General features: G+C 36.5%; 1 protein-coding gene across 1 annotated transcript; it reads left to right on the plus strand.

The window, feature by feature from the left end:
* Nucleotides 1-4,169: 4,169 nt before the first annotated feature.
* Nucleotides 4,170-10,288, plus strand: LOC133520973 (uncharacterized). Its single transcript, XM_061855692.1, has 3 exons — nucleotides 4,170-4,196; nucleotides 7,886-8,044; nucleotides 9,967-10,288. Exons 1-3 carry the CDS (start codon nucleotides 4,170-4,172, stop codon nucleotides 10,126-10,128), a joined length of 348 nt encoding a protein of 115 aa, XP_061711676.1. The 3' UTR covers nucleotides 10,129-10,288.
* Nucleotides 10,289-13,505: the final 3,217 nt, after the last annotated feature.

Genomic DNA, 13,505 nt, shown 5'->3' on the forward strand with positions numbered 1-13,505 from the left:
AAAGAATTATATCGTCTGCTGCGTCATATATTTCTTATGGGTATAATTTTACCCATATAATAGAAACAAGAATTGAGAGTATGATTGTAATATACGCTAGTTCATTTTGTGACTATATTTATTAAAAACTAGTAAAAGCATCTGCAAATATTGCCAAATTTGAATAGGTTTGAGGTTTATTCAGAGGAAAGAATAGGTTTACGATACTAGCGAAATAACGGTATTTTTTCTACGAAATTCTATTTCGGGAGAAAACGTTTTCCACTAACTAAATTTTAACTAATCTCTTTGATTTTGATGGCATAATATATTTTAGGTTTATAGGTTTCGCTTAAAAAAATGTATTTTTTCTGTTTTGCAAGTTTTGAAATAAATAAAAAAACTTATTAACCTAGTTTTTAATTGTGTCAATATAACATACTAAAAATCGTGCAGAATGGAAAATATTAAGACTTTCCTTTACTTCCCTCTTTAGGACAGTTCCTATCGTACTCTTAACTCTTAAACTTAAACTCGTTATTTATTAAAATTCTCATCTCATTTATTTTTATTTTGGATAATAATTGAGAAGATAATACTACGATGAGATACAATTTGCAAATGCACTCGTATTTCTTTTATTGTCAAGAGCGTAGTCAAGAGTTTCTGACTGGAGTGAATACATATAATACGACGAATACGAAGTGTTTATTGAGTACCTAAGCAAAAATAAAGCACCTACATTGTAGGAAAGGCCGGAAAAGCGCTCAAATATAAACTAGTGAGTTTGAGGGCCGACACGTCAGTGGAGGCCTTCAAATAATACGAGTATCACAAAGAATAGAAATTAATATTTATTGGCTTGAGGACAATTGTTGAAAGAAAGCGATGTAGTTTTTCCAGGAACATTTATATTTTATTCACAAGAAGAACCCATTTTTGTAGCGCAGGTACGTGTTTCATGTATTTTTTAGTCTAACACTATCCAATTCAGTAAATATTTTCCGAATCCGCCTTTTTTACTTTTTTAATCACTTTTAAGAGGCGTTTTTCCGTTGTTTGCTTGAGTTTGAGGCGTTGACCGACTCTAAACTTAGAAGCGTTTTTGCTAAAATACCACAAACAATTTATGAAAGTAAAAACGCTTTAAGCATGAACTGAATGGTTTTGACATTTCTTTGTTTTTTAACAAGTAATTGATCCTATAAATAACCTAATTTTATTTTTGAAGGAAAAAGTTGCAACAAAAAAAGACCTTTTACCATCACCAATGACAGATGATGATAACAATGATCACCAATGACAGATGATGACAACAATGAAACATTGTAGTGGTCTTAGCTCAGGTGCTACAGCTAATTGCCTACTTTCCAGCTTGGTTTTAAACCATCTATTGCCACATTTCCGAACAGTGGCGTGAAAAATTAGTTTATTAGTGAAGCAGATGAAGGAAATTCTTTGTATATGAATATTTTTGATTCTGGTCTTTAACACATTCACTACCAATAACATGTTTGTTCATTTTGTTCTGGAAACGGGGCGCCCGGCACCGAAAGTGTTATTAAACAACCTAGATGAAACATTTCTTCAAAGAGTCCCTTCAATTATTTTTACAACCCGTTGTGCGGCTTGTGTATACTTTTTTTTTATACTATGTCGGTGGCAAACAAGCATACGGCCCGCCTGATGGTAAGCAGTCTCCGTAGCCTATGTACGCCTGCAACTCTAGAGGAGTTACATGCGCCTTGCTGACCCTAACACCCCGCACCCTAGTTGCGCTCTGGCAACCTTACTCACCGGCAGGAACGCAACACTAGTAGGGTCTAGTGTTATTTGGCTGCTGTTTTCTGTAAGGTGGAGGTACTTCCCCAGTTGGGCTCTGCTCTAGATCTGGAATGACATCCACTGGCTGTGCCCTACTACACAAATCGAGATGAAATTCACAATGCCCATACCTCTCTTTTGGACGTAGTTTAAGGACGTACCCGGGTCCGAAACTATACTACCTTGGAACAAAATTAAATTAAATTTATTCAGACATAACCTATCCTCGAAGCTCTTTACTCATAACAATAGCCTAAGTTGACCTTTGAAGAAGGGTTAGAATCGTGGGTACTGAAGCGTAGTCTGTAACCTACTTAGAAATATCACGGTGTTTTGAAACTATATGCCATTTATGACGACCGACCCTGGCCTATGAAGCCGATAGTCCCGGTTTCGAATCCCGGTAAGGGCATTTATTTGTGTGATGAACATAGATACTTGTTCCTGAGTCATGGGTGTTTTTTATGTATTTATGTATATAAGTATGTATATGGTCGCCTAGTACCCGTAGTACAAGCTTTGCTTAGTTTGGGACTAGATCGATCTGTGTAAGATTGTCCCAAATTTTTATTTGTTTAAAAAATATTGTTTTGAATTTTACAATTTTACCTTGATTTTTCATATTTTCAATTTCTCGATATAACAGTTAATTAACCGGTAACCGCAAACGGGAACGAAATCCTTTTCGTTTCCGGGTAAATTAACGAAACCGGTTTGAAATGTAAACCGGGTTCCGAGTCCTGCGTTCCGCTGTCAAACATCGGTTTTGTTAGGCAGTGATAATTCTGTATTGATGAACACTATAGTCTATTTTATGTAGATAGAAATAAGGCCTAGTATCCTTTACTTTCAACTGCTCTGTTTGGAAGGAAGAGTAATGATCACACTTGACGTGTTTAGAAACCTTTCAATTGTTAGAATCGTTCATTCCATAAATTTAATTTGTAGCGAAGATAAATCTACTTACAAGAATATATTGATATTCGAGGTTTACCCTTTTATTAAGGGGTCGACCGTTTTAAACCAATTCATTTCCGTATAAATCAGTATATTACTATTGTTGTGCGACTTATTCCCCAATTTCTGAACTATGTGATATAGTTTTATATTACACCTAAACGAAAAAAAAGCGGCCAAGTGCGAGTCGGACACGCCCATGATGGGTTCCGTACCATTTATGACATATTAAAAAAACTACTTACTAGATCTCGTTCAAACCAATTTTCGGTGGAAGTTTGCCTGGTAATGTATATCATATATTTGTTTTAGATTTTTCATTCTGTTATTTTAGAAGTTACAGGGGGGGGGACACATTTTTTTCACTTTGGAAGTGTCTCTCGCGCAAACTATTCAGTTTAGAAAAAAATGATATTAGGAACCTAAATATCATTTTTGAAGACCTATCCGATACCCCACACGTATGGGTTTGATGAAAAAAATATTTTTTTTATTTTATGACGTATTAAAAAAAAACTACTTACTAGATCTCGTTCAAACCAATTTTCGGTGGAAGTTTGCATGGCAATGTATATCATATATTTGTTTTTAGATTTTTCATTCTGTAATTTTAGAAGTTACGGGGGGGGGGGGGACACATTTTACCACTTTGGAAGTGTCTCTCGCGCAAACTATAAAAAAATCATATTAGAAACCTCAATATCATTTCAGACCTATGCCTATACCCCACACGCAGGGATCGAAAACACGTATGGGTTTGATGAATATTTTTTTTTTAAATTTTATGACGTATTAAAAAAAACTACTTACTAGATCTCGTTCAAACCAATTTTCGGTGGAAGTTTGCATGGTAATGTACATCATATATTTTATTAGGTTTATTATTCTCTTATTTTAGAAGTTACAGGGTGGGGGGGGGACATTTGACCACTTTGGCAAACTATTCAAAAAGTGGCTGTGACATAAACGGACAGACAGACGGACATGACGAATCTATAAGGGTTCCGTTTTTTGCCATTTGGCTACGGAACCCTAACAAAGCAGTGATACCTTGCTTGCCTAATTATTTTGTACAATAAAAGTCGTCCATTTTTTATAAAACTTATGAAAGTGTGTTTATTACAGCCTAGACTAACTGCCCTTTATACTATGTCTACTATGAGTAAGTAGATTATACTGATTTCATTTTAATAGCAACATTTACAAATCGGAAAACATTGCGTTTTATTATAATTTTGGCTTCATTCAGACTGAAGGTACTTAACTAACAAAAAAAGATTTTTAAAATAAGGTCTTCGAGTATTTATGCAAAATGAATATCTAAATAACGAACCTATTTCCTTACGTTAGAATTAATTATGGCAGTGAAGTGTATTATATGGTTCTTATGTATGTTATTATGTTTGATAATGAGCATTGGTTTAGCCAGGGAAAGGGTAAGAATATAATATATTTTTAATATTTAGTTATATAATTAATTTACAGTTACTCGTTTCGACAATTCCTCTCAGAAAACAATTTACAAATTGTACCTGTTGAAAAGAGCATTTCTAAATTACGAGTATTCTAAGTCAGTCCCCTAGTGTAAATTTATTCGATAGCGTGACTTGACGTACGTGTTTGCGGTAAGTCTCATTTTGTATGGGACAGCGCGCCAAGCGGAACGTTTTGGAAACTCAAAATGCCATACAAAATGAGACTTAACGCAAACGCGTACGTCACGTCACGCTATCGAATAAATTCACACTAGGGGTACTGACTTAGAATACTCGTAATTTAGAAATGCTGTTTTCAACAGGTACAATTTGTAAATTGTTTTCTGAGAGGAATTGTCGAAACGAGTAACTGTAAATGGATACATGATGGCCCTAAAATACGTTGAAATTCTTCTTCTTCTTCACGTGCCATCTCCGTCCAGGAGGTTGGCGACCATATGTCTATATGTCTCTCTATGTTCAGTCATGCGAATTAGTCCATCTATGCTCTTCACTTTTCTAATTTAACATCGTCGAGCCTGGCAGCTCTTCGACGCCGAGGGCTAGTCGGTTCACATGGCTTACTATTTCTTGATTTGGACATGACATATGGTTTTACTAAGGGCAAATAATATGTAGTGGGGCCCCAAAATCCTTCTACATTCGTCTTTTTTGAGGTTATTTAGACCCCAAGGCCGTTGCAGCCTCTTCCAGCCAGTTGCCCAGCATGGGGGAATGGATATACCGCCATTGACTCGGTCGCCAGAGCCCCGTCCGTAGCACCACTGCAGCCTATTGGTCACCGCCGCCATCCGGCGCGTGCAGGTGGGGTTGACAATTGGGTCGGAAAAGATGTTATGCTCCGTTCTCCCCTTACTCCCCTTACGTTGAAATTAGTTATATTCATTTCTCAAGCTCCAAAATGGTCGTTGTTGTTCTAAATAGTGTGCATAAAATGTTGCGTTTCTGCACTGGAGCACTTTATTTTCCCAGTAGGCTATTTTGTTTATATTACGATAAGCAATTAAAATTTGATATTAAATGGATTTGTTGTACAATTTCTAATCTAAAATTAAACTCATCATTTCATAAATCATGAGACTTTTACCTAAATTGTTAATTGAAAGTAAATTCAAGAACTATAAAAGTTTATCGTTTATCGTATTCGAGATGAAAAGTAGACGGTTTAACTCGGGTGAGAAGCACCATTTCAGTCTCGGACGACGGCGTTCTCACTTTCATTCCTTGGTTAACAATCTATTATTACGATACAAGGGCAGAAAATAAAAAAATCGCAACTAATGGTGATAAATTAAAATACTACCGAAGAAAGTGCTTTAAATCTACACGAGTTGCGAATTACCTATACCTCACCTTACGAAGTACATAATATGTGTTCCCTTCACGTGTACAGGAATGAGCACTTTCCGCGTATATGTCGAAACTTAGTTACCGGTATTGCTGAGAGGTTCACTTGTACCCCTGGAGCATATAGCTCTAGCGAGACCTCTCTGGAGTTCTGGACGGCCAATGAGGACACACCGGAGACGGAAACCCTGACCTACTCTCGGGAGCACTCGGGTCCGTTGGGTCGTTACTCCCCAACAGCTCGCCACAAGCTGCTTTATTATTGTGTTTAAGTATGGTCATACATTATTTTCAGATTACGCCTGCATTATTTTCAGATTTTCTACGCCGATTTCGAACGCTCCAACGTGACGTACTGGAACCCCAAATACTATGAGTATATGAACGTCAGTGCTCGCCGCTATAGTCGCATCGACCCAATACATTACGTCAGCTTGCATTATAAGACACTTGTTCCGTTTGGAAATAATGTAACTGTAAGTAATTAATAATTCATTAATTATTCAATTAATTTTAAATTTTATATAGAATGTTACTGACATGTAACTTGGCGTTATTAATAAAGTATTTGTATTTGTAAATCCTCTTGTTCTCGAGTTGAGTTGCTCTAGTAGTCTTAGGAAATTAAATATTTTCTTTTTTTAATACTACGTCGGTGGCAAACAAGCATACGGCCCACCTGATGGTAAGCAGTCTCCGTAGCATATGTACGCCTGCAACTCCAGAGGAGTATGCTCGTTGCCGACCCTAACCCCCTCCCACTCCTCGTTGAGCTCTGGCAACCTTTTTCTTTTTCTTCTTTTATGGCGTTTAGTACAGTTTTAATGTATACCGTTCTCCAATTATTCCTCAATTGCTCAAAGGTTAACAGGAAGAAATCCCTGAAAGGGATAAGTTCGCCTTTGTACAAATGATGTGTGTTTTTTCCTGTTTGTTTGTTTCATGTTTCTTTTTAACCGACTTCAAAAAAGGAGGAGGTACTCAATTCGACTGTTTTTTTTTTGTATGTATGTTACTCGATATCTCCGAGAATCGTGAAACGATTTTCACAATTTTTTTTTTAATCGAACGGGTATTACCCCGAGGTGGTCCCGTTGGCACCAAGTCGGGGTCTGATGATGGGATCTTGGAGAAATCGAAGGAACTCTTCAAATGTTATAGGTACATGTATGGCGCTTTTGGTAATATTTGAAGTCGGTTTTATTTTTTGTTAAAAAGTTTTATATAAATTATTGTACAATAAAGTGTTTTACTACTATGTACTACTACTACTATTTTGGCCTATTGGGTACTACTACTACTATTATGCAGTCCCTACCGCATCGGGTATTGAAAGAAAGCTCTGTTCCTCACTCTGTTGAATTTTTGGACACCCAGTATATAATTGTATAAAAATACGACATATAGAACGACACCTGTAATTGACATGTCCATGGCTAACTACATTGGTAACTGTATGTGACATTTTGGACGTCTGTCGCGGGTGCTGTTTGTGCACTTTATGACTCTCACTATGTAACCTGATTTTTGGATTTAGGTCATTGAAAAAAGTTATTTAGTTTAAATAAAATAAAATAATAGGTAATAATAGATTATTTATTTCGAACCATGTAAGTCCATAGATTGTTAGTAATGAGTAAAATATACAACTACTTAATACAATACAATACAAATCCTCTTTATTGCACAACCTCAGAACAAATGTACATGGAAACACATATAATACATGAAGATAGAGGTAAACAACAAGCGGCCTTATCGCTACAGAGCGATCTCTTCCAGGCAACCTTTTAATATGTACTTTTCTAACAGAGGAACTTATTTTAACAGAATTGCTATTTTTCTACGAAATAGATAACCGGAATTTATCTATTTCGACCTAAAATGAGCAATAGCCCCAGTTTGCCCAACCCAGTACATTAACATTGGGCAATTATATCTATATTTAGTTCAGCCACCGTGGCGTCTTTATCGCCGCACCTCCCACCAAAGAAACAAAGCTCATCCTCACTTCCTCGACACGTGTCAAACGAAGAGCAAGTCGGGATCTCGCTCGTCTTTGCCCAGAACGTGCAAGTTGTGGAATGAGCTACCTTATGGGGTATTTCCTTTGTGCTATGACAGGGGTTCTTCAAGAAGTAGAAATTTAGGATTCTCAAAGATTGGTAACGGATAAGTGGCACCTCTGATGTTGCTTATATCCATGGGTGGCGATGACTGTGGCTCGTCTACTCATTTGCTGCCCATTACATTAAAAAAAACCTGACACTTTAACATTACAGATCGATATATACTTGTACGAGTTCCTGAGCAACGAGTACAGACGCAGCTTCGTGGAGATGCACTACAGAGCGTGTGACTTCATTATGAAAGATAACACCTTTGGCAACATCTTTGCAGCTCGTATGCCGGAGGTCTTCAGAAAATGCCCGTTCCCACAGGTTTGCTTTTGATTTGTCTTCAATTGGTTGGACAACATATTATTATTACGAGCCTATTGTGTCCCACTGCTGGGCAAAGGCCTCCCCCCTCTTCTTTCACTCATCCCGGTTTTGAGCTACGACCGGCCAGTATCTCAAAAAGGAGTCTACATTATCCCGCCATCACCGACGGATCCCCGGTTTGACTCGTAGCAACATAGTGGCTAAAAAAGTTTCGTGAGCCATGCTAACAAACATTTCAGTAGTCGCTAATGGGTCTGCTGGATTCAGTGGCTTCATTATTAATTCATAAGGACCTGTAGATTCGTGTTTCTCTCTCACTTTCACTGAGCCTAAGCGGAGCGAGAAGGATGTGCCTACTCGGGATCGCGAATATAATATTTACGAATTCAAATTTGTTCCCTCAAAAATAAAATTGCGCATCTGGAAGCTATATTGATATTTTTAGCTTTTGTGCATAAATTGTTACAAATTTTTGAAGTGCAGTTTAAACCTACGTTCGTGATTTGATATTTTTGCATCAAACGAAAGTCATAAAATCAGGATTTGAATCGCTGAAACCCCTAGATAAAATCCTCAAGATTGCTAGTAAATTTTTTGGCAAACGGTACGATTTTTCAAAACTTCCGCTCTCTGTAATTACGGTACCTGATCTTGTTTATTATTTTATTCATTTTAAGTTTATTTGGCCCAAATTTTTTTTCATTGTGTTCTTTTTTACTACTCTGTCACGCTTGTATATATGTTTTCTATTAAATAAATAAAAAAGTCAGTGCTATTTGTATGTTTACATGAGAAAAATTAAAAACAAAGTTTTATGTCATACAGAAGGCTCCACTCCGTCTCATTTTTTGGGGACAAAGAAAAAGACAACGAAAAGAATTTTTACCCATTTGTGGGTTATTCTTAGCAATTTGTAGACACATTTCAATTTGTACACACTAGAGTATGTGTAATAAATAAAAATGTTTCTTTAATATGCTACAAAATCAACGAGTACTAGGATAAACCAGTCGAACTTGTCAATTCCTTGATAAAATGAGTGACGTTCGCCACCGCATTACTGCCGCGTTTATGATGTTCTATCTGTCACTGATTTTATCAAGGAAATTGACAGATACAGTGACGGCATTAATGCCGTAGGTAGTTTTCACCCGAACGCCACCTTAAAAACCTTGCACTTTGCATCATTGCTTTTTCTCATTCACGATAAACAGCGGTCTTTTCTATTATATAACTTAAGTTTTTTCGTACGTGGTGCCCTCAGATTTAACGGCACGCAACACAGTACGTCCGCTTTTCGTGGCAGTTTCCGATATGCTGCAACGAAGTGTTGGAACAATTTACCCCCACCAATCAGAAACTGCAAATCCGTTACCTATTTTAAGTATAACCTTAAAGTATTTACTCGTAACCCAACAATTTTTTAACCAAGCGGATATAGCCAAAAAGGAATATTTGTAAACTTGTTCTCTTTCTGGCACATGTTTTGTTCTGTTCTGTTACTATTCTGTTCTATTTTGTTTCTATTTTAAATAAATAAATAATAAATAAATATTATAGGACATTATTACACAAATTGCCTAAGTCCCACAGTAAGCTCAATAAGGCTTGTGTTGAGGGTACGTAGACAACGATATATATAATAATATATAAATATTTATAAATACTTAAATACTCGTACATAGAAAACACCCATGACTCAGGAACAAATATCCATGCTCATCACACGAATAAATGCCCTTACCAGGATTTGAACCCGGGACCATCAGCTTCGTAGGCAGGGTCACTACCCACTAGGCCAAACCGGTCGCCGGTCGGTGTTTTAAGTCTTAGTTTTTAATTTTGGGTGCCCTTCCTGCATGTATGTTTTTACGCCCGATAAATATTTTTTTATTCTATCCAATTCATTTTGTTCACAGGCGGAGTATCATCTTGTGAACTTGTCATACCCGGATGTCCCGTTGCTTAAAACATTCCCGTTTCAGAAGGGACGGCTGTTTGTCAGTTTCTCAGTTCCGAAGACCAAAGAGCTTCTTGTGGAGACTTATATTGATGTGTTGATTAAATCTAGATGGCGCTAGTACTACTACAAATCAATAGTTATTTGTTTTACAAGGGGGCAAAGTTGTTGTTTAACCCCTCTTGCTAATTTCCTTTTGTTACCGGGACTCGGGAGCGATGAGTCGAGATGTAAACCATAATGTGCACGGACATCTTTTATTGATACCAACAACGGTACAGAGTAAGCATAAAGTAAATATATATAGAGTAACAAACCCATAGTAGTCTCGATTAGTTCCAGAGAAAATCAAGAGATGTCACTCAGAGCACCATTTGGCCTACATCGGTATTTATTTTAATTGAAATCTCTCCAATTATCAACCAAACGTGTATAATTCCAATTGATTGGCATATTACAACAAAAAACCTTTTAAAAAGGCCATTTAAACATAATTAATCGATGCGGAAAAAAATCGATGTAATATCGCGAGATTTATTTTAAGCGCCATCTATCAGTTTAACTTCTTACCAGTGTACGAGATAGCTAGATTGTTTAAGGATAAGTATCAAAAGATGTCACTGTAGTTATTCTACATATAAACTAAAAATATATTGTTCTTAGAAAATCTGTGGAGTAAGATACACTTATAAACGACTATAATAAACTATAAAGTGACGAGCCGGGAATCCGTTAACACCACACCAGTACTAATCCCCTGAAGAAAGATAACATACGAAATCAGCAAGCCTACTTATGAAATCTGAGTCGAACAGTCGTTAGCGTGTTCTAACTCGACGCCCGCGCCATCTATTGGCGGTAGGTGAAAGTTCTGTAAGGTGTAGTTGCGCTACTCAGCGCAGGATGGAGTTACTAGTACGTCGTTCTGTTCTAGGTGATTGGTGTTACAATTTTAATTTAATTTTTATTGTAATGTATATTTTAATCTTGTTAATATAATTTGTATTGTGTGTACCTAATATAATATGTATTGTGTGGACCATTGTTGTCTTTAAATAAATAAATGATTATAGATTATATAGATAACCGATAACCGAGCCAGTGAAGGATTCTAAAATTGAATAAGCGTAGCGAGTGGTTCGAGCCGAGATTAAACAATAGCGAGGTAAATACTAATTACAAAACATTACTAATCAAATCCAATTCTTCTTCTTCCTAGCGTTGTCCCGGCATTTTGCCACGGCTCATGGGAGCCTGGGGTCCGCTTGACAACTAATCCCAAGATTTGGTGTAGGCACTAGTTTTTACGAAAGCGACTGCCAGACCTTTCAACCCTTCCTTTACAAATCAAATGCAAGTGAACATAAATAAATATTTATCATTCAAAATCAGTTATAAGTCATTTCTAAATAAATAAAATATTATAGGACATTATTACACAAATTGAATAAGTCCCACAGTAAGCTCAATAAGGCTTGTGTTGAGGGTACTTAGACAACGATATATATAATATATAAATATTTATAAATACCTACTTAAATACATAGAAAACACCCATGACTCAGGAACAAATATCCATGCTCATCACACGAATAAATGCCCTTACCAGGATTTGAACCCGGGACCATCAGCTTCGTAAGCAGGTTCTATCAGCTAACATGAGAAAATAACTCAAAATTTGCATCAAACAACTTTTCCACGCTTGTGAATAAAACACCTTGGAAGGAAATGTGGTGATAATTACCCGTACGAATTGTTTTTAACTGTAACTGAAGCGAAACCCGATGTAGCTCATTTTTAGGGTCCCATACACAGAGGGTAAAAATGGGACCTAAATTACTGAGACTCCACTGTCCGTCTGTCTGTATGTCATGAACCGTGATAACTTTTGCCACTATAACAACTAATACTACAAAGTACGGAACCCTCGGTGGGCGAGTCTGACATTTGTCCGATTATGTATCTAATATAAAATCGTTTTATAATAAATATTAGAAATATCACATTATTTGTTTTTTTTTTTTTTTACCACGACGTTGGCAAGCAATCATACGGCCCGCCTGATGGTAAACAGTCACCGTAGCCTATGGACGCCTGCAACTCCAGATGTGTTACATGCGCGTTGCCGACCCTTTAAAAATCTATACACTCCTTTTTTGAAGAACCTCTTTTTTGTTTTAGAATTGTATTAAATAATGTAATGATCAAATAATAAATACATAATTTATTTAAAGCCGCCAATGTTTTGTAGAGTTCCACTACAACATAATTATGTGACCTGGAGGCGTATTCTGATGGTATCAAATTCTTTAGAAAAACATCAATTTTCACACAGTAAAAGTTGCTCAGTATGACCCAGGGATCGGAACCGGTTTTTTGGAAAAACTTTGAAATAAACATATATTTCGGTTTATTTTATACTCCAAATATAGGACTCCGTTGTGTTTTTAGATAACGACTTTGTATTATTAGATTGCCCAATTAGAAATGAAATAATTAACAAAGAACGAAAAAATACCGTTATCGTTCTCATACAAAAAATACCGGTTTCCGATCCCTGGTATGACCTATATATTCAGCCCGTAAATTATTGCAGATGACTAAATACCCTGTATAGGTATGTTCATTCGTGCTCTCATCACTTCTAAATTACATTTGAGAATATGGATGTCATTAGAATGATCTTGATCGTCCGCTGGTCTTAGTTAGTTAGTTAGTGCTTCTGGGCATTTTCCACAAATCGACAACCATTGTGCCTATTTTGCATGAAACGAGGTAGCGCTACTCTAAACACCCCAGCTCCTCCACCAAGCCTAGCAAAGTTTTCAGGTTGCTAATTGCCTCTCCTAGTGTGCACGGAGTCCCTAGGTATTTGTTCCTGTATACTTCTACCTGTTTGCAGTCTAGGAGAATATGTTTTGTTGTTTCTTCTTCTTCCATGCACGCTCTGCACATGGGGCTGTCTGTTTTACCCATATTGTGTAGGTGTTTGTTAAGTGTGTTATGTCCCGTAATTAATCCTACTATTTTACGTAGTTGATGTCTAGGTGTTTTCAGTAGTATTTTGGTGAGTTTGTGGTTCAGTTCCGGTAGAAAATCCTTGATGATCCTCAGTCCGCTGGTTTTGCTGTCACAATTAATTGTGCGCGTCGCCCTCTAGTGGTCATAAAGTCATAAACAAAAAAATGAACCGCAACGGTATTTTTTTTAAACAGACAAATGAGAGATTTGTCAATGTTGTTTGCAAATGACACTTAATTTCGAATAAAACGTCAATTCGACTAATATTAGAATAGAGGTCAAATTAAATGGCTTTGCTTTTTAGATAAGTTTAAAATATGAATGTAATCACCAATTAAAAATCGATTTCGTAGTGATAATGAAGCAATAATAACACTTTAAAAAAATTTTTAAAGTTTATTTTTATGCTGGTTGTAATTTGCGGCCTTTGAACGCATTATAGAAAGTTTACGATATGTATGTAGATTTTTTTTTATT

The sequence above is a fragment of the Cydia pomonella genome, chromosome 9 (assembly GCF_033807575.1).
Source record: "Cydia pomonella isolate Wapato2018A chromosome 9, ilCydPomo1, whole genome shotgun sequence".
NCBI lineage: Eukaryota > Metazoa > Arthropoda > Insecta > Lepidoptera > Tortricidae > Cydia > Cydia pomonella.